At 35.6% G+C, this 22317-nt stretch overlaps 3 protein-coding genes across 3 annotated transcripts; all 3 read left to right on the top strand.

The window, feature by feature from the left end:
• Positions 1–2801: 2801 nt before the first annotated feature.
• On the top strand, positions 2802–4619 carry LOC114533995. Its single transcript, XM_028555634.1, has 3 exons — positions 2802–2989; positions 3257–3321; positions 4051–4619. Exons 1-3 carry the CDS (start codon positions 2892–2894, stop codon positions 4488–4490), a joined length of 603 nt encoding a protein of 200 aa, XP_028411435.1. The 5' UTR covers positions 2802–2891; the 3' UTR covers positions 4491–4619.
• A 4713-nt stretch (positions 4620–9332) lies between these two features.
• On the top strand, positions 9333–12256 carry LOC114533987 (short-chain collagen C4-like). Its single transcript, XM_028555625.1, has 4 exons — positions 9333–9515; positions 10212–10276; positions 10522–10551; positions 12084–12256. Exons 1-4 carry the CDS (start codon positions 9424–9426, stop codon positions 12239–12241), a joined length of 345 nt encoding a protein of 114 aa, XP_028411426.1. The 5' UTR covers positions 9333–9423; the 3' UTR covers positions 12242–12256.
• Positions 12257–12637: 381 nt separating this feature from the next.
• LOC114533997 lies at positions 12638–15409 on the top strand. Its single transcript, XM_028555636.1, has 3 exons — positions 12638–12900; positions 13198–13283; positions 13893–15409. Exons 1-3 carry the CDS (start codon positions 12721–12723, stop codon positions 14308–14310), a joined length of 684 nt encoding a protein of 227 aa, XP_028411437.1. The 5' UTR covers positions 12638–12720; the 3' UTR covers positions 14311–15409.
• Positions 15410–22317: the final 6908 nt, after the last annotated feature.

Here is a 22317-nt window from a genome sequence, read left to right as displayed (position 1 = left end):
GTCATAAACTAAGAATTATAACTTGTTGAAGACAATGAAATGTGGATTAGCCATTGACACATGACTTTCAGAGTTTCCATCTTTAATTCACTATATATTATGCCGTGCATGAAACGCTAGGGGAATTGTGTCTAGGGGAAATGCGATATTTTGCCTGGTAAATTTAATAATAACTTGTGACGGTGATTTGTGAAAATGACATGCTTGTATATTAGACGGAGCCAATATTTCGTGAGGACAATTTAATGACCATCAGAAACTTCTGTCATTAAGCTAAGATAGCTGCAATGTGTTGATTTTATGCGAAGCTATACGTAATATGGGTTCGGTGGCGGATCCGGACTAAGGCAGAAAAATTTATTACAGCTTATTATTGCAATCGGTCACATATTCACATTGGTACGTCTTCATTAAAAAATACCCATTAGTATTATCCAAACTACACAAAAATTACCCAAAAATACCCGTAAAAATACCCACATTCATAATCAACAGGTTGTTTTGAATTTAAAATGAAGCCGTCTGTGTAATTTCTTCAACCCTGCATGGACTGCTACTGTATGGGAACAGACTTTGACACATAAATGTTTATGATCAAGTAACAAATTCGAGCCAAAACTAGTAATATTTATATATTCTTCGCTATTCACTCATGTTGCAAACAAAATCCTTTTCTTTTAACCAAAATAATTTGCGTGGCAACAGTGAGATTTTACAACGTTTACCTATGACTTATTTGAATCACAAGGACTTTATTACACCCACTGTGTGTATACAATATTCATTAAGCTAATCGTGGATGAATAAACTAAGGAAACTGCTCTCAAAAAAGACTAAAACGTAATAATTACCAAATGAAGATATCAGTTTGTCGTTAGTTGAACACGAATAACGAATAACAAAAAATCTTAAATCTTAATCAGCTCGTTCCCAGGCCCATTAAATAAAATAAATATAGGAACACAACAGGCTTGTGCACTCTGGTAATTTATTGTACTTTTTCGTCATTCGATTTTCATACCACAGGATTTGGCACAACAACGAATTATGATCGAAATTTGGATTACGACCCTAATTATGACATATGAAAATCATCCTTATATATAACCATGTAAGGTTAAAAGTGTGCATGCAAACTGCACGCACCCGTGTGCGCTGGGCTTCATTTAAAAAAAACCCAGCAATATCAATTAAGGATGTGATTACAATTGACAATACTTAATCTAGTAGAGCCAATAAAATATATACAACTTGGTGATTATTTACATACTTTAAAAAAGTATAAGTGTTTATTTGTGACTTTTACTTTTGCCTGGTCCTCATCGTGTTTTCTTATTCGCCGAATGCAGATACGTGATTGCTATTTTGTGTCTTAAGCCGGTTTTCCACTAGCGATATTTTTCGCGCGAAGCGACATTTTACTTTTGTTTCAGAGCTCTCAACTGCAACCATCTGGAACAAATTGCTCAAATACAAAGGAATAAAGTCGCTTTGCGCGAAGAATATCGCTAGTGGAAAACCGGCTTTACACGATCAGAGTTATGGAACAAATTACGAAAATTATATCTGCATTAATTTTGGTCCATTATGTTAAGATTAGAAGCAGTTAACCCATCGACCTTCCAAATGTTTAAAAGCAAAAAGTCTATTATTTTTATTTAACGAGAATCTGTTAGCGTCGCGCCAGTGAGTTGATAAAAAATAAAGTTATGACCTAATTTGAATTACAAGGCTAGCCCGTTATATTACAATCTCAAAATAAAATTATTATTATGCTGATAAGGATTAACAACGGAAATTCCTGATAACAAAGAATCAGAAGAAGTAGTAAAAATTCGAGTGCTGGTACTCGGCTGCAGTGTCCCAGACTTGTGAATTTTTTAAGTCCAACTCTTTCACGTACACTATGGTCGTTGGTTGACATTACTAATGACATTTTGGCCTCAAATATTCACAAAACGGGAACCCCTGGTATTCGGGCCTCAAGGATTATAATTATATTATTCGCCATTCACTCATGTTGCAGACAAAAGTCTTTTTTTAACCAAGATAATTTGCGTGGCGCCAGCGAAATCTTACAACGTTTACCTATGACTTATTTGAATCACAAGGACTTTATTACACCCACTGTGTGTATACAATATTCATTAAGCTGATAGTGGATAAATAAATTAAGGAGACCGCTCTCAAAAAAGACTGAAACGTAATATTTACCAAATGAAGATATCAGTTTGTCGTTAGTTGAGCACGAATAACGAAAAAAAATCTTAAGTCTTAATCAGCCTCGTTCGCAGGCGCTTTAAATAAAATATATATAGGAACACTACAGGCTTGTGCCCTCTGGTAATTTATTGTACTTTTTCGTCATTCGATTTTCATATCACAGGATTTGGCATAACAACAAATTATGAAATGAGTTGATAAAATAAAGTTGCGACCTGATTTGAATTACAAGGCAAGCTCATTAATGATATTACAATCTGAAAATAAAATCATTATTATGCTGATGAGGATTAACAACTGAAATTGCTGAGAACAAAGAATCAGAAGAAGTAGTAAAAATTCGAGTGCTGGTACTCTGCAGTGTTCCAGATTTGTGAATTTTTTAAGCCTAACTTTCTCACGTACACTATGGCCGTTTGTTGACCATACTAATGACATTTTCGCCTCAAATATTTACAAAACGGGAGCCCCAGGTATTCGGGCCTCAAGAGTTATTAATAATGACGTATGCTAATCAGTTTGTTCCATTTTTTTTAAGTTTATTCCTGTTTTTCATTAAAAACGCAACCAGTGGAACTAAACGCTGTCATTTTAAGCAAGAGACGCCGACGAAAGGTACAACAAACTAACTGCGTCTGTGCTCCCAAATTTCAATCGTTGTCATCAGAATGGCTGGTCCCAAAACGTTTTTTGCAGTTCTAGTGATAGTTTGCCACGTCCACGCGAGCTATAGCGCTAGCTTAGCTGAAAACGTCGTAGAAGCAGGGTGAGTCTGCTCATTTTAAACTCAGTGACAAAATAACTTCAACTAAATTTCACGTAGGAAATTAAGTTTATTCATTTTAAAAAGGTCTTGAGAACACAAACAGGTTGCGTTATATTTAATATGAGAGAATTTTCGATGCTCAACATCGCTAGCTACATCTTCTGCCTAAAATTTGCTAAGGAATATATACATATACATTATTACATGAGTCATAGAATGAGTTAAGTGGTGATCAGTCTGACATAGACCATTCTCTCCTTGTCACAGGCGAAATGATGAAAACGATCTTCCTAGAAATGGGGGTTGTAAACGTGGCTTTCCAGAACAAGACGGTACATGCTTAAAATATACTTGTTGAATACAAGGGATCTTGATATTATGTAGCTAGTTCAGACAATTAGGTCAGTTAGGTATACATCTTATTGAAAACATTATGGATTTTTCTGAGATAAGGGGAATCAAACGAATGAAAACACATCACTACTATATTTATTAATTTCCTAAATCTCATTTCATAGTTTTAAAGTCGTGCAACTCTATTTCTCATAGGGCGAGATGACTGTGACAGGCACTTTTGAAATCAGTTCTTACGCTTTTTTTTTCATTCGCCACAAACCAATATTCACGTGTAATCACTTTGTTTGAGGTTTAAAAATAGAAAACAAATTGACCGATGGTCGGCTCTTATTTCTGATTCAAACATAATTTTGACCTATTTTTTAGATTCGTAAAATAAACCTTTGAAGTTTAAACTTCGAGAGAATATCATGCATGTAATAAGCGGCGTTTAATTTAAATAATGTTTATTATTTTTTAAAGCTTGCGAGATGTCCAGGCCTTGGCAAAAGTTTTAAACGTAGCTACTATAACATTACTTGAGTATGATTTTTGTCAAAGTTGTCATACTAATCAACTGAGTAGATCTGTGTAACACGCGAGAACGAAAACGCGATTTCGGAATAAACAACACTCAATTCTAGTGTGGCCTCAATTCTAGTGTAACTGGACTAAATTACCAAGTCTTAAGTTCTCTTTCGACTGATTCGTTGTTTTATTTATAGCCGGGTGGAGAGAAATTGGAACGGGATGTGTTGGTTCAAGAGGTAACCATTTTGCACTTCTGACATACAAGGAAACCTCTGGTTTTGTTAGTGCATTTAGGCTGACTCACGTCCGTGGAAGAATCGGATGCTCTGCAGGTGCTCGAACAAATTGGGGATGTAATAGTCGTCACCGCACTAATATGTATGTCACAGATATTAACAACGTGGTTATGTATCCGTCTCCTGTATTAACCAAGCCTTATCAAAAAGGTGGTTGGTATCACCTACCTGGCTATGACGAAAATTCACCTAAGCTGGTGTTTTCAGATGTTGGCACAAGGTTCATTTATTCAGGCCAACAAATTCGAGTCTGGTATGGTGAAGATCTTTATGGTTATACAGAGGCTGACAACCATGGACTCACGTGCTTCAAGGCTGAACTTTATTTTCTTCCTTAGCCCTTTCTTATAGATCAATGCAGACTCGTTTATATTTGTTGTTACGTAATTGGTAAAGGCTTTTGTTTTGTGTGTAATTTCTCAATTTTTTTCATTCGAAAAAATAATACATTTTCATTATAAGGATTATTTCTATTGCATTCAATGATGCTTTTTAATATGAATTATTGGGTGAGGTTTAGATTATGAGAAACAATGGCGAAATTCCAATGTCACATTGTCATTAAACCAAAGTGCAGCTCAATTGCTTCTCGGCACAGAATACCCATAAGAGAGAATTGGTCATGATTCTCAAATAAGCAAATACCATAAATAGAGGCAATAATTATATTGCCAATATTTGAAATGGCGCCATTTTAATATATTGGCACGGGAGTGTCACACCTACGCAAAAAACAATGCAGTTCCCTTCTGGAGCCGGTTGTTCGAAGGGCGTTTAGCTTAAATGGTGGATAAGTTCAAAATAGAAAACAAATTTATCGATTTATTGAACAACCGGGCTGAAATATTTTGATGTAAATAATTTAATTTTCAATGGAAGTACAAATTATACGCGTGAGATGCAGGTTGAGCCATACCCAAGTTGTATGAGAGTTTTTTAAACTTTGGCTTATCCACCGTTTAAGCTAAACGCTTATCGAACAACCGGCCACTGATGGGTATAATTTTTTTATTCTGTATTAACAGCCTAACAGATCGCGGATTCTGGCTCTAAAATCGTTGAAAGAAGCATACTTTGTAGCAATGAATTTTGCGCCAAAATGGTGTCGTTGGCTCACAGCAGTTGACAAACTTTTAAGAAAAATTATATGATCGCGTCAGCAAAAAATCACAGGAATGACGAAGCCCGTGCTCGTACAGTCGTATGTGCAGTCTTTGCAAAAGCTGCCTATTTTCGGGCAAGCGATTGTAGAAGCAAACTGTAAGTGCAGTTGACGGCGTTCCACACAAGGGTGCAAAGAAACGTATTCCATCGCGGGTAAATTGCACTCCTTACAGCATGCGCCTTTAATTAAGGGGAGATTTTAAAAAGATTAAATTTGTTTGGAGGAGAAAAGGTTTAACCATTAAGAATGAAGGTATGATATAACTACAAGAGAATTGGTTGAAATATTGATAACTAAACATATATTGTTAGTCCACCGGTACATTCGATGAGCTTGACTGGGCACATTTGAGAGGAGAGCGATCGCAAAAGGTCGATTGCGCGACATTTTGCACTGAATGAAAATTGCGTTCGGCAAAAAAGAACGCTTCCAAATCGTGACGTCACGGCTGGAATTTGAATTTCTGTTTGGTATTTGCCTCGCCTTGCTTCGACTTCCAGATTTCGTGTTGCGTCGTAATTTTATGTGCTTTACATATTTTGGAGAGGATTCTTATCTAAGCATTTGTATCTTGCAGTGTTTTAACGACAAGAAATCCGACTACAGTATAATTATTTATATGCCCGACTGTTCTCTTTTTTATGCATATAAGTTTCCAAGAGAAATACTGCATACAGAATAAAAGAGAAAAAATTCTATATGAATATTTATCCACCGAATTATCAGCTCTAGTTACGCGGCACAGTAGCAAGACCACTGCATGCACTGGCATTACAAAAGCGCAAATTCGATTCCTGCTGAACGACCGATATTTGACACATTTTTCTCAACTTTTTCTGCATCACTTGAATTTGAAATGTGTATGATTTTCATTTATTGCAGAATTGGAACGCGCGTAGTATAAATGTTATACTAAACTATGTTTTAAGCTCAAGTAAACGGTCATAAACTAAGAAATTTAACTTGTTGAAACAATGAAATGTTGACTAGCTTTGACGCATGACTTTCAGAGTTTCTATTTTCAATTCACTATACATATGTCGTGCATGAAACGCTAGGGGAAGTGTGTCTAGGGGAAATGCGATATTTTGCCTGGTAAATTTAATTATAACTTGTGACGGTGATTTGTGACAATGACATGTTTGTATGTATTAGACGGAGCCAATATTTCGTGAGGACAATTTAATGACCATCAGAATTTTGAGGACCTGTCATCAAGCTAAAATAGCTGCAATGTGTTGATATTATGCGAAGCTACATGCATAAAATGGGTTCGGTGGCGGATCCAGAGATAGAAAAAATGATTGCAGCTTATAATCGCAATCACACATACAGGGTGAGTCAAAAAAAACGGACACTTTGAAATTCAAATTAGTCGCATAGCGGCTTTAATGTGACAGAATTTGCTTAAAATATTTCATAGGTACACGAAGCATATCATATTAATTAACCTAAGACATAAAGTTTGTTCCCATTGGGAGTTAAAATGCATTCTAAGCTCTGTAAATACAAAAGAACAGTATTATCAAATCGTTTTTGCTGATTGTACATGGGAATTGTCATATTCCAGCCATAAGTTCGCAGCTAATTTGAATTTCAAAGGTGTCCGTTTTTTTTACTCACCCTGTATATTTACATTGGTACGTTTTTATTAAAAAATACCCATAAGGAATTCATAATCACCAGTTTGTTTTGAATTTAAAAATAAATGAAGTCGTAATTTATGTGAAGTGTGTAATTTATTCAACCCTGCATGGACTGCCACTCTATGGGATCAGACTTTGACACATAAATGTTTATGATCAAGTAACAAATTCGAGCCAAAACTAGTAAGGCTTATATATATTCTTTGCCATTCATTCTTGTTGCAGACAAAAAACTTTTCTTTTAACCAAGATGATTTGCGTGGCGCCAGTGAGATTTTACAACGTTTACCTATGACTTATTTGAATCACAAGGACTTTATTACACCCACTGTGTGTATACAATATTAATTAAGCTAATCGTGGATGAATAAAGGAAACTGCTTTAAAAAAAACTCAAACGTAATAATTACCAAAGGGAGATATCAGTTTCTCGTTAGTTGAGCACTAATTACGAATAATAAAAATCTTAGTCTTAATCAGCCTCGTTCCCAAGCGCGTTAAATGAAATAAATACAAGAACACTACAGGCTTGTGCACTCTTGTAATTTATTGCACTTTTTCGTCATTCGATTTTCATATCACAGGATTTGGCACAACAGCGAATTATGCCATTTGGATTACGACCCCAATTATGACATAAAATTCATCCTTATATAACCATGCAAGTTTAAAAGTGTGCATGTAAACTGCACGCACCCGTGTGCGCTGGGTTTCATTAAAAAAAAACTAGCAATACAAAGCATGTGATCACAATTAACAATACTTAATCTAATAGAGCCAATAAAGTATACATACAGCTTAGCGATAATTTATATATTTTAAAAAAGTAAGCGTTTATTTGAGACTTTTACTTTTGCCTGGTCTCGTCATGTTTTCTAATTCGCCAAATGCGGATACGTGATTGCTATTTTGTGTCATACACGCTCAGTGTTATGGAACAAACTACAAAATTATACCTCCATTAATTTTGGTTCATTGTGTTAAGATTAGAAGCAGTTAAACCATCGACCTTCCAAATGTTTAAAAGCAAAAATCTACTATTTTTATTGAACGAGAGTCTGTTAGCGTCGGGCCAGTGAGTTGATAAAATAAAGTTATGACCTAATTTGAATTACAAGGCAAGCACATTATATTAAAATCTCAAAATAAAATCACTATTATGCTGATGAGGATTAACAACGGAAATTGCTGAGAACAAGTGAATGACAAGGACTTTATTACACCCACTGTGTGTATACAATATACATTAAGCTAACGTGGATTAAGACTCAAAAACGTAATGATTACCAAAATGAAGATATCAATTTGTCGTTAGTTGAGCACGAATTACGAAAGACAAAAAATCTTAAGTTTTAATCAGCCTCGTTCGCAGGCGCTTTGAAAAATAAAATAAATATAGGAACACTATAGGCTTGTGCACTCTGGTAATATATTGTACTTTTTCGTTATTCGATTTTAATATCACGGGATTTGGCACAACAGCGAATTATGACATTTGGATTACGACCCCAACTATGACATATGAAAATCATCCTTATAATTTATAACAATGCAAGGTTAAAAGTATGCATGCAAACTGCACGTACCCGACTACCTGTGTGCGCTGGGCTTCATTAAAAAAAACAGCAATAGAAAGGATGTGATCACAATTAACAATACTTAATTTAGTAGAGCTAATCAAGTATACAGCTTTGCGATTATTTATATTTTTTAAATATATTTAAAGTAAGTAAGCGTTTATTTGTGACTTATAATTTTGCCTGATCTTCGTCGTGTTTTCTGATTCCCCGAATGCAGGCACGTGATTGCTATTTTGTGCCATACACGCTCAGAGTTATGGAAAAAATTGCAAAATTATACCTCCATTAAACTTGGACCATTATGTTAAGATTAGGAGCAGTTAACCGATCGACCTTCCAAATGTTGAAAAGAAAAAAGTCTACTATTTTTAATTAAGGAAAATCAGTTAGCGTCGCGCCAGTGAGTTGATAAAATAAAGTTATGACCTAATTTGAATTACAAGGCAAGTATACAATGGTATATTAAAATCTCAAAATAAAATCATTATTATGCTGGTGAGGATTAAAAACGGAAATTGCTGAGAACAAAGAATCAGAAGAAGTGGTAAAAATTCGAGTGCATGGTACTCGACAGTGTCCCAGATTTGTGAATTTTTTAAGCCCAACTCTGTCACGTACATTATGACCGTTAGTTGACAATACTGATGACATTTTGGCCTCAAATATTCACAAAACTGGATCCCCTGGTAATCGTGCCTTAAGGGTTGTTAATATGACGTATGCTAATCAGTTTGTTCCGGTGTTTTAAATTTTGTTTCTGTTTTTTATTAAAAACGCCACCAGGGGAACTAAACACTGTCATTTTTAGCAGGAGACGTCGACGAAAGGTACAACAAACTAACTGCGTCTGTGCTGTCAAATTTTAATCGTTGTCATCAGAATGGCTGGTCCCAAAACGTTCTTTGCAATTCTAGCGATAGTTTGCCACGTCCATGCGAGCTGCAGCTTACCTGAAAGAGCCGTAGAAGCAGGGTGAGTCTGCTCATTTTAAACTCAGTAACAAAATAACTTCACTGAACTAAATTTCCCGTACGAAATTAAGTTTATTAATTTCTACAAGGTCTTGAGGACACAAACAGGTTGCGTTATAAAAGTTATTTAATATGGGAGAATTTTCGATGCTCAACATCGCGATATAACTACATATTTTGCATGAGATTTGCTAAGGAAAATTATACATGCATGCGGTTCTTGAGCGTGTCGTCGAGTTAGCGGTGTCGTGAATCGTAAACACTCTATTTTTTGTCATGCAATGCATGGCACATTGTAATTCATGCACAGAGACATCTTTTTACTTTGAGAAATCTTACGCCTGTTGATATGCTTGTTGATACGAGCTTATAGCAGTGGGTGGCAAAATTCAGGCCGAAATTAAGTATATAATAAGAATAATATTATAAGAATTCAAAACAAATTTCACGTTCAAAGACAATATTTCTCGCCAAAATTAGTTGTATAATGTCAAGACCCTGTTTTTAATGTCCCACTCAATATTGGAAGGGTTTATAGAGGTAAAAGAAGTCATTTTAGTTAAATTTGCGAATAAAGGTAGATGGTAGATGAGTTAAATGAAATATTATATATATATATATCTGTCGTATTTTGGAATATAGAATGGGTTAAGTCGCGATCAGTCTGACATATATCATGATTCTCTGCTTTTCACAGGCAAAAGGATGAAAACGATCTTCCAACAAACGAGGGTTGTGAACGTGGCTTACCAGGACGAGATGGTACGTGCCTAAAATATACTTGAATACAAGGGATCTTTATATTATGTAGTTCAGACAAACACTGAGGTCAGTTAGGTATACATCTTACTGAAAACATTATGGATTTTTCTGAGATAAGGGGAATCAACAAATGAAAACACATCACTGCTATATTTATTTATTTCCTTTCAACTTTTTTGGGAAAAAAATGAATGCCGAAAATCTCATGTCATAGTTATAAAGTCGTTCAACTCTATTTCTCATAGGGCGAGATGGCCGTGACAGCATAGTTCCAGGTAAAATATTTTTTCTATTTTCCTGCAATCAAATATTTACTATAGATTTTACGATTGGCTTGTATTAGCTTTCTATGTATAATTGTATTTTATACCAAATACTACCAAATACTACGAAAAAAAAAAATTCCGCCAAGTCAAGACATCTTGAGAATCATTATTTGAAAGGTTGAAACTGTAAATTTTCGTTTGTAAATTTTGGACATATATATTTTTATATACGGCTAATTAAAAATAGGTTGCCGTTAACAACGCTAAAACCTTAAACTGTAAGCACGCAAAGAATTTCCATTCAAGTAATTGTTGTTTTGAAATTATATTTAAATCCTCACAATAATAACTCTACGTGATTGACATCTTTAAGTTATATTAATTAGTAAGATGATTAATGTCATATCTATTATTAATAATAGGTTACTACATCTCCTCCTCTGCCAGTTAGTAAGTTTACTTTTCTCGTGTCCGATTTAAAGATTTTTTAGTCCTCTCAATACAGTATAATCCTAATATGAATCTAGCATTTCCAGAATATTTTCTTTCTATTCATTTACTTATCTTATGTGGTATACTCTTGTAAATGTGTCTCAAATGTTGCAATCGATCATAATGATTCTTCTTGTCTCTCGATTCGCGGTTGTCTTTCATTTTCTGTTTCGGTGTTCAAGGGTTCTTCTTGGCGAATAAATGTGTCTCCCTCGGCTGCTGGTGGACTGGGGTTTCAGGGCTTCGTTGATGCTCTTCCGGGTGGTTGACCGTCTTTAGCAGTTTGAAAAGTGATATGTCTCTTCATTTCGTTTTCTGGTCATTCATTTCTCTTGTGCAAATTGATGATAAACATGGTTGAAATCGACTTTACTGACAACTGTGCAATCCTTAAATGCGTTTATGAAGTCTTCGGTGATGGATGTTTGTACGTGTCTTGTTCTTGCCATGGATTGATTTAAAATTCGGAGGTCAAGGCTAACTCGAATGTCGAATGGGATTCTTCGGTTTCGGCTGTACCATGAGGAGGGAACACCACTCGATTGCTTCTTGTTCAGAGACTTTCTCTATGATGTTCTTTTTTGATCTTCTAAAGGCTCTAGTAAATGGTTTAGTACTCTTCTTGGCTTCTGAGCTACCGGTGTTGCATTCTCGTTCATAGAGTAGGTAAATGGATTTCAATGTTTTCTTATCTCTTTTTGCCTTTCCTATTTCGTGGAATCTTCCTTCATACTTTTTGAGGATCTCTTCGAGTTTCGGGTATGTAACGGCAGTGGCGTATGTCTATGCAAATTTTATGTTATTATCATTATTCATTTCAAATATGGTACTATTATTCAGACAGACAAGATTTATCGAATTATAACGTGCCCTTCAGTGGTGGCGAATTTATGTTAAGTCATAGTAAATTACACGGGGAAATTTCAAATTTCAAATACCTTTATACAACAGCAACATCGGTTATTCATTCATAACCGGAATACCTTTCCTATAAAAAAATAATTTAAGTAATTAATTCTACCTTTAAATAACTCCGCATAATTCTATAGGCCCACCCGGGAAAAGAGGTTCTCCTGGATCTCGTGGTGTTCGTGGCCCACCAGGCAATAGTGGAGGCACAGTGTACACAAGATGGGGAAAAAAGACATGCCCAAGTGGAGCAACTCTTATATATTCAGGTACAAGTTGTGCAATAGGAGCATTATAATTAAACATGCAAGCGATAAATTGTGGTAAATCATTCGGCACTTCGATTGGCTACAGACAGGTCGGGATTTAATTTCCCGTATTGTCCCGTGCAATACATGCATAAGGACGCCGAAATGCTTTTAACTCGGTCAATTGATATTTTGCCGTCATAATTCCAGTGAGGTCAATTCGAAATGGAGACACAGTAAATTGCAGCGAGTTAATTGCAAACTGCATGTCCTGGCTTTCTGTTTCGTAGCAAATATACGCAATTTCGTATCATTTGTTCACTCCTGTGCTGCATAAGGGCCCCAGCAATTAAGGTTGACCCCAACTGAAATTACGTACTATGAATACCATACGTGAAACCCACAAATAAAGAAAAAGTTAGATCTGCCCATGGCTAGAAATCTGATACAGTTCAGCAGTTTGCCTTGCGGGCGCACAAATGAGTAAGATGTGTAACACGCATGCGTCTTAGCAGCTTAATGTTTAAACATGGCGGAAGGGTTAAGAGACCATGGAGATATTAGAGGAGTATACACTCAATTGCACAACGCTTCATCCGTCGATTTACTGTGGGGAACAAGTGAAAGAAAGCGGACAAGAAAAAATCAAGTATCGACGTCATTTTACCCCGTAGAGAGACTTGTTTCAAAGCGAATGAAAAAGAACTCGGTAAGAACCAAATGTTTTATACTGTATGTTGGTCTAAAGCTGTTCCCATTTTAAATATATTTTGCTATCTACACTACTAGTGTTTTTTGGGCGAGCAAAGTTCATTAAAACCCAACAGATAATGTATTTGCTATAATTATGTTGTCGAGTTTCCATTCGGCGCATATTTTCTACTGTGGGGATTTGTCAGCCTGTATAAAATGTAAATAATGTTAATTAAATAAGTTTATAGTTTATAAATCCAAAATGGCTTTGACTGTTTGAGTCTAAAATTTTGTTACTCAATACTTCTCACAGACCGAATATTTGGTAAAGTGGAAAAATTATAGTGCCTTTGAAAACAGCTGGGAACATGAGGAAAATTTGACAGAAGACCTTATCAGGTACTAGTATGTTTATTAAATTTAGCCAAATAGCCATGGTTTATTGCTGAGATTTTGTAATTATTGTTGCCTCTTGTAATTGTTCAGGGGCTGATTGTTCAAAAGTGGGTTACCACTAACCCTGGGTTAAAATTTTAACAGTGGGGGCCAGTTGTTCAAAGGTGGGTTAGCACTAACCCCAGGTGAAAATGTAACCCTCTGTTCTAGTTTGTGTATTTCTACATGTATGTTTATTTCAAAACTTCAGAGAGGTGAACTCCTATCTATCCTGAAAAGATCCTTGAAGAATTATTTCTAAATTTATAGACAGGTTGTCAGAAAGTCTGCTTTGAATTTTAGATTAACCTGGGGTTAAACTAACCCAGCTTTAAACAATAGGCCCCAGTTTTAGTTTCTGTATTTCTGCGTGTCTATTTGAAAACTTCTGAGAAGTAAACTCCTATTGATCCAAACAGGATCTCTGAAGAGAATTGTTCCTGCAAAATATTCTTCATATTTCCAAACATGAAGCAGCAGTGCTTTTACCCTTTAATTTGCTTAAATGCCATACATACCGGTACTATAAATTTTCTTGAGTCTATGGATATATAAAGTTTACTTTATTTACAGATCTTATGACCAGCCAAACATACAGCCAGAAAGGTTGCAAAAGAATCTCGACACATTACATGTTGGTATTCTCTTGAAGTTAAAAAGCAGAAGCAAGAAAAACATTACTATTGACTTTGATCATGATTGCTTTCGTTACATATTTAATGGCAAGGGCAAGCAGTCAAAAGATGGGAAATATCTTTTGTTAGACAAGGCTGATTTTGATAGATGTAAATTTGATGGTAATTGGGATACAGTTGGTGATAAAATTGGTGATGGTGTGAGAGTTAAGTATCCTATCAAGGTCAGAACTGTTCTAACAAAATCACCAAGAAATTTTACGGTGGTTAGTGGGAAGCTTCAGGAAAGTCGTCCAATGTTGCTGGAAAAACTGTCATTTGACTTTATTCGTGAGCCTGTGGTACTTCTACATTAAATATTAGGACTAAGATAATATTTTAATATTTACATTGTTATACAACCAACAACAACTAAGGCCTGTTCTAAACGTTGCATTATACATGTGGCAAATGCATTCAAAACAATGGATAATCAGCTAAAAGACCTGATTGTTTCAAATGCATTTTCCGCATGTAAACTGCGACACTTAGAAAAGGCTTAATTAAATGTACAAACTTATTTCATTATGAAATTGTGGTATCTTTATGTAATGTATCACTGTGTCTTGCTAGTAATGAATAGCATTCAGGTGATCTAAATTAGCCAATCAGAAACTAGGGCTACGAGAAAAACTGAGTTATCATTTCCTTCATCTCTTATAACTTCTGTCCTGGAAACTTTTGAATAATTCTATTATTTTTATACAAAAAGATTTTAATTTATCAATCAATTGTTTATTGAAAACTGAATTTCCCTTATAAACACTTAGGGGCAAATGTGCTAACAAATGCTTCCTAGTAAATGATAACTCAGTTGTGTCATGACGTCACATGATATAATCATTTCAGATCATCTGGCTGTAAGAAGGTCAGATAAAAAAATATGATGCATGGTGATTGATAATGGGTACTGTACATATTACCTCATTTCATGTTGGCAAATTTGTCTTAACTGATCTATCAGTTCTGTCTTTCTTTTTTTGCTATATCCATGTGCACTTCTTAATTTTAATTGTTCCCTTAAAGCAGTAGTTGTCATTTTTTCAAAGTCCATTGCATTGACAGTGCTAAAATGTGGAAGTTCTTGCTCCAGTACTACAGAATGTTGTTCATTACAGTCATCACTTGCCTCCGTGCGCAAAGTTTGCCTTTTCAATCTCTGCCGGTTTTCTTTTATTTCATTATTCCAGTACCCCATGTTTGTTTTGTTATATATCCGAGCCTTTCTTTCATGACCGCGCAATTCCCACTGCCGCTGCTCCATTCGCAACACATCCCCAGTTGAGTCTCTTTTATTTGACTTGCGAAGAACGACACTTCGAGCTACATCATTGTTTTTTTCCACGCCTTGACCTGTAAATTGTTTTATGGAGTGATGTAACTCGAAAAATCTGGGGACATGCTGAACCATAATGTGCATGTAAGGAGTTATCCGTTTCCTTTCATACCCTTCCAATTTGCCATTTAATTGTAAAAAAAGTTTGATTCTTGGCCTTAATCCAATATTCAGTTACACTACCTTCTGGCTCCCATTTGTTGATTTGCTGATAAACGACCTGAAAATCTCGCCAAATTTGTGCCACTAAATTGCTTGTCTCTGGATGTAAAAATAAACCCATTTTTTCAGGGAGTTCAGCAAGGAGAATTTTTTTGTCATGCCCCATTAAGCTAGTCCACTCATATTGTCCACTAGTTCTGCCGTTTACATCCCTCTTCTCCCATACGTTAAAGGAAACACCACAAGACCGAATTACCTCAACAAGATTTAGAGATGAACACCACGCTCATCTCCTTTCATGATGTCCATTTCATCTCCTTGTCCCAATTTACACATTCGTTTACAAGGTTTCTAGAAGGACATCAGTAACTCGTAATAAAAGGTGAAGTTCATCGATTATTGTGTGGTTCAAATCAATGTTCAGCAGAGGCTTTTTAGCACAGCAAAAGTTATTTGTTGATTTCTCACACAATTCCTGAATTTCTTCTAAGGATCTGGAAAGTGGGTTCGTGTTAAAGTAACTGTAATGTTGATCCATCCTCCAGCGGTCTATTTTTGGAAGTTTGCACCACGCACACGCATAATCAGAATTTGCTCCTTTGAGGCCAAGCATCAAAAGAATAAATTTATAGTCTCCTCCAAGGAAAAATTCAGTTTTATATCTTGCCCATCAACCTTGATTTTTTCCATTAGAGATTATTTTATTTATTTCCTGAAACACAACTCCAAAAGATTCCTCCATAGTTCATAACTTTCTTTTCCATCCACTACGGCAATTGTTCTATTACCTTTTGCAGACATGACATTTTCGCCTGTTTGAAGAAGAGAAAAGGACAATAAAATGAAATTGGAAGTTCTAGTCATTACTGCACCATCACCACTGATTTTGATCTTGATTGTGTCTGCTGACACATTAAATTCTGGATTCTGTTCAACAAAATCTTGAATGTGTGTGCTAAACATATTTTCAACTGAACTAACTTTGGCTCCTTTGTACTCTCCTTTGAGTGGATCGATATGGCACATTTTATTTAATTCTTTGCGACATTGTTTGACTAGGTAAGATCTTGGTAATCCTTCAACAAGCATGGATAACTCGTGGTAGAATACATCACCAACACAGAATTTGTCCACTAAAAACAGTATTTGCTCTACTTTAGTTTTGTCCTCAGGTGATAAATTATTAAACTTTGGCAAGGATGCATTATTTCTCTCTTCATTGCTTGGGTCAGAGGGCTCACTAGGAATGCTTTGCTCACATTTTAAATTATGAACTCCCCAGAAACAGTTTCTTTAACAGCAAGGCTCTCCAGTTCAATGCCAAATGAACTGGAGAACCACAATGCAACTTGTGCCCGTGACAAAAACGACTTTAGGGTTCTTGTTTTGTTTTTCACATCAGATACTGACTTTCCTTTGTATGCTGATATTCCTATACTATTTTCCAGAATTTGAGCATATTGTTCCAGTTCTCTGTTGTTCTTTTGCAACTCGGTAATCATTGTGTCCTTTTGTTTAATAGTGGTGGCCATCTCATTGTAGAGTTTCTCTTTCTCTTTTTCCAAATTTTCATACTTTTTTCGAAATTCTGTTAGTTCATCATTCACATTATTAAGCTCATTATGCACGTTATTAAGCTCCTCTCGTAGTTTTATGACAGACATAGTCTGGCCCTCAAAAACATGGAATTTGCGAACTCTCTCGTCTAAATCTTTCCTTGCCCTCCCCTTCGTCTTCTTGTACAATTGGTAAACACTGCTAGCAATCTTGGATAAATTGATGTCAATTTCATTCCTCACAACTTCATCATCTGTGAAAGCGAAAAGGCCACCAGCAATACATTTTTCCACAAGCCAAACGTAGGTAACTCTGTTATGTTTGCATTGGCAATTCGAAACATCGTTGTTCTCATCTGGGTTTTTCGGATTTGAGCTTTCTTCGATTCCACCAACATTCTGTACAATATCATACCATTTCTTTATGAGGGGATATGGCAATACCAATGTACAAATAATATCTCTCACTTTTCCTTTGCAGCATAGCTTAGATCAGGTTGGCTGACCACAACAGCTCTTTCAAACGACGAGCGAATTTCGCGGGTGAATTCGTCCGACATTATACTTTCAAATGAGAATTGCGAAATGTTTATGTTGTGCTTTTAAGGATTACTATGGATACTAAAGGATAATAAGGATTACTAAGGGTTCCAAAGGAAGGGGAAAACCCGGAAAAAAGATGGCGACAATTTTTATAGTTTGTTGGCGAAATTGCCTTGCGAAAGAAGCAAAGTTTTGGAGATTTCCTTCGCCATTAAAGCAAAATGGCATGATACAAGAAAGATGGATATATTGCTGTTCTTTGAAGGCTTTTGGAACCAGGTAGGCAATAAAACATGCATTAAAAATGGACGGGAACTTGTACATCGGCATGTAAACAGTGCTTTTGAACTTGTGGAGACCGGCCATTGCATTTAGAGTATTGTCTATAGAAGCGTTTGTGCATCGAATTTGCGACGTACAAGAGATAGAATATGGCGTTTCTATGAGGCTTTGGCCACAATTTACATGAGCAAACGGAACTACTTTCTTCAAACAATGCGAGCCATAATCCGGTATTTTTTGGTCGTATATGTCATGAACTTCAAGCTAAAACTTGTGGAGACTGAGAAAAACTTCCTAAGGGAACAAAAATAAGTCATTTTTTGCATTTCCAATGTAATTTCTATTATGAATCGTCTCGAAATTGACACATTGCGCGTGCGCGTCCGCCCTGGGCGGCCATACTGTATCAGATTTCTAGGCATGCTCGGCTTCGCCTCGTGCAGTATTGAATTTCTCGTTCCTTGTTCGTGAACTCGTGCATGTAAAACCCGCTAATGGACTCACAGAGTGCATTAATCCTTAAATATTCAGTGGTGGCTTAAATTGAATACAGTGTATCAGGCATGAAGATTCGACTTCATTAAACCTTCATCATGCTCTCAATAAATGTTTATCAGATAATTGAAGAGGATAAAATTGATTGGAAACTTATCATGCAAGGTACAAGATTTGAAATAACATGTAGACATGTATGCAATATACACTTTTCTATTCGATATGTATCTAAACCTATCTTACAGTCATACAACTATTAATTGGTAATGATCTGACTTCCACGAGTGTCCAGGAAGTATTGATAAAGTTAAAAAAGGTATAATACCTGCCGTTCGTGGTTCGACTACAAGCCTTTTCTACAAAGCCGTAGGACAAATATAAAGCTCTGTTTGAAAAAGAAATGTGGGAATGCAAGGCCCACAGTACTCCCAGTGCATGCAGCATGCATATTGTAGTATTGCTTCAACGATTACAAACAAGGTCGACTGCATCACAATGCACGTCTTAATTTTCAGGAGTAATTAAGTCTAGTCCTAAGTGGATTGACGTAAATACCTTTAAAGTTTTGAAAAGTCTTTATCTCTCACAATATTAATTTCGGCGAGCCGTTTTTGAAGAAAGGCGTTGTCACGTTGAAACGAATTCCATAACGCATCCTAAGAAGATAAGAATAATAAATTAAACAATATCTTATACAACACTTTATATCCCACCAAACTTTAAATCCTATGATGCACACTTTATAATATCCTACCATTAATGCACACCTTAAATCTAAGACTTTATATCCTACCACACATTATAACCTACCACACTTTATATCGTACAATTAATTCACACTTCATATCCTACCATGCACACTTTATAATACCCTATACCACTCTTTATAATATCCTACCACACTTTATATACTATCACACTTTATATCCTGCCATTAATGCACAACACATGTCCTACCACACTTTTTTCAATTTCATTTTAAAAGGTAAAGTTATGTATATTCGACGTATAATAATGCACCTTTGTGGTACTGATGTAATCTGATGACTTTTAATTAATACTCCTCCATTATCATAGAAATTAATTTTAAAAAAAGCGATGGACGCAATCACACTGAAACTTCAGTAATATACCATGCATTTATCGAATTCACGGATTGATTATGTATTCCAGTTTGTCAGCTTTGATATTGATTCGCTGTTTGTCATAAGTTGAATGAGCGTTTCGTGTTCAGCATGCGCGCGGTCATATGATTATTATACCATGCATTTCCTGTATAAGTAGCTTAAAATTACGCATTGCATGGTAATAAAACATGCAACAAAAGTGGAGAAACTTTTCATTTTCCGAATCAAAAGACAAAACATACTAGGAGCTTCCTATTTTCATTTAGTTGACTTGATTCTTGCGAAGGCGGTCTCGACTCTACTTTAATAACAAAGCATAACTGATATGTTATTAAAGTTGTCATGCAGTGTCTGAAAATTTGGTACAATTACAGGAACTATGCAAATGTTTTTTCTAGTTGAAGACTCTTACAATTTTGCTTACTATCGCAAAACCCTCGAACCGGGCGCTGGCCGGTAATTTCTTTGCCAACCGGTTTGGAAGAGCATGCATTATAGTTTGGGTGAGATTTGATGCATGGTTTAATTGCAGTTGTCAGCTATGTAAACCACAATCATCTATATGCTGTACATTTTTACACTTTACACAAATTTCACGGAAATTACACGTTTTGTTAACTTTGTGTTTCGCTAGGCGAAATAAAGGAAGCGTATGCATTTACCGTTTTGAATACCTATTCGGCACAAATCAATTAAGCCGCAAAGATTGTGACATTTTATGTCATGATCATGTTCGCGTGCCTGATCCTGTGTGTGGAATAAATACTCATGGTAATTGGTAAAAAAGATTCTACTTCAAATAAGGTTTTCCTATAGCAATTTACAGCTCACAACGTCTTGAGGCAAGCGATGCAATGTACTTTGTCTACATCCGTTCCATGCGAATAAATTATAGGCTTTTTGTATACATGTATATACGTTCTTCTTAAAAATGCCAAATTAATTAATAAACTTTAAAATAAGTAAAGCTTAGTTCCTATCGTCTTTTTAAGACATATGTTGTGCCCTATAAGGAATGTTTCTATGATCTACGCTACCGTTACTACTCGTGTTTGGAATTCAGTAGACAATAACCATATGGGAGGCCATGCATATACAAGACGAATGACAGCAAAGACCAAATTACTATTGCTGATTTATGACACTAATTGTTGTACATAATTTTATGTAGTATAAGGTATAGGATATGTATACTTACACAAAAATCTATCACACTGTTGTCGCTAGGTTGTCACACTGTTGTCGCTTACGACCATGTATATGTTTGACTTGTTATTGTAAAATAATCTGGCGCCAAGACCACAATAATAGTTTAATATAATATGATAATGCAGTGGCATGCATATGTAATGCTCCCTATATCAATCCGAAAATTGGCTGTTTAAAAGACTTTTCACAAAGTAAGTTATTTGGAGCCTTCCATATCATAAGCTATATTATATTTAATAACATCCGTATACGCTTCCATGCAATAACACTACAGTTTTGTTTACAGTGCTTGAGCAAATTGACTATACATAAAATAGAGCGAAATATGTGTGCGCCGCCGTGTACATGCAAGGATTAGTGATATAGCTATATTAGAGAAACGAAAAGGTAGCTAAGTATTTCGTCTATAGAAAGATTTCCCTACATATTTTTGCTTTTAATAGGGCGGAAAGGCAACGTTTATCCGTTACACTAATCGCCGTAGTTGTGTACGCCTAACGGCGATAATATCATTTACCTTATTCCATCGAATCTAGGAAACTTGAAAAGCTTTGTTTTGTTGTTGCAACATATGCTCATGTTTTGAAGAGCTAGCACTATTTTCATTATATGAAATGAAAAACTTCATATGAAATTTGATTTTCACATAAATGAAAAATGATTTTGAATATTTTTTCTGCTATTAGTTGATGCCTACACCACCTGTTTTGGTTGGGGCGGACTGAGCCAAAAATGAATAAAAATGGACAAATGTACAGTTGGCGGACATTGATTTAGAAACACACTAAGAATAAATTACTTTGGCAGGCAAGGGAAATAAAGACAAACAACTTGATCTGGCTAATGATAAAAATGATAAAAGGTATAGCTAATTTCAAGATTTTTTATCACTGCACACAGGACATATCATCAAAAGGGAAGAGGGGCATAATAAAAATGGTCCTGACTGGAAATTTGTAATTTGTAAGATGGGGTAATTTTCGGCATTCTGCAGAAATTTTTCTTTTTTTTTCGCTCCCTATGACTTCATTTCCAGCATTTTAGGGGACACACGCTGGTCCAACTTAGCTAAGTTTCTCCCACTCGTGCAGGCTCATATTGTCAGCGGACAACTTACATAAAATTGAGAGCAAGGCGTAAAACGAAAAGCTTTTAATTTTTTATGTGGAGACCGCTGAAAAACTGAGCTCTCTTTACCGGGAGAAAATTTGCCGAATATGACCAACGTGACAATTACTGATGAATCTATCTCAGCAAAGTGAGGTTTGCAAGAAAACATAATTTATCACTGCATATTTCTCATTTTATTACTGCACATTCTACTTACATCACGGCACAAATTCGTTATCATTGCACACTAAAATTAGGTATGATATACTTTATATTATGATCAATATGTTTGACCATTTGAATAAACTGACATATTTACTTTTTATTACAATGTGTAAGGCAGAGCAGAGCAGCGAAGGTAGTGAAGAGGAATAACATAGCATACAAAGCAAAAATAATGATCTCGTATTTAGATTTTTATTGTATAAAACCTCTTAAGTTTTAATCCAATAAATTTTCAAGCCATACATTGAAGTTTATGAATTAATTCGAAAAGCTTACACG

Source organism: Dendronephthya gigantea, unplaced genomic scaffold (genome assembly GCF_004324835.1).
Source record: "Dendronephthya gigantea isolate DGI-Jeju-01 unplaced genomic scaffold, DenGig_1.0 000096F, whole genome shotgun sequence".
NCBI lineage: Eukaryota > Metazoa > Cnidaria > Anthozoa > Malacalcyonacea > Nephtheidae > Dendronephthya > Dendronephthya gigantea.
This window is presented reverse-complemented; position numbering and strand designations above follow the sequence as displayed.

Excerpts from the sequence above, each read along its gene's own strand:
- LOC114533995 (XM_028555634.1), top strand. The coding sequence starts at position 2,892 with ATGGCTGGTCCCAAAACGTTTTTTGCAGTTCTAGTGATAGTTTGCCAC. Across the intron at positions 2,990-3,256 it reads GAAAACGTCGTAGAAGCAGG|GCGAAATGATGAAAACGATC; the intron begins GTGAGTCTGCTC and ends TCCTTGTCACAG. Across the intron at positions 3,322-4,050 it reads TGGCTTTCCAGAACAAGACG|CCGGGTGGAGAGAAATTGGA; the intron begins GTACATGCTTAA and ends TTTTATTTATAG.
- LOC114533987 (XM_028555625.1), top strand. The coding sequence starts at position 9,424 with ATGGCTGGTCCCAAAACGTTCTTTGCAATTCTAGCGATAGTTTGCCAC. Across the intron at positions 9,516-10,211 it reads GAAAGAGCCGTAGAAGCAGG|GCAAAAGGATGAAAACGATC; the intron begins GTGAGTCTGCTC and ends TGCTTTTCACAG. Across the intron at positions 10,552-12,083 it reads CCGTGACAGCATAGTTCCAG|GCCCACCCGGGAAAAGAGGT; the intron begins GTAAAATATTTT and ends ATAATTCTATAG.
- LOC114533997 (XM_028555636.1), top strand. The coding sequence starts at position 12,721 with ATGGCGGAAGGGTTAAGAGACCATGGAGATATTAGAGGAGTATACACT. Across the intron at positions 12,901-13,197 it reads AGCGAATGAAAAAGAACTCG|ACCGAATATTTGGTAAAGTG; the intron begins GTAAGAACCAAA and ends TACTTCTCACAG. Across the intron at positions 13,284-13,892 it reads TTGACAGAAGACCTTATCAG|ATCTTATGACCAGCCAAACA; the intron begins GTACTAGTATGT and ends CTTTATTTACAG.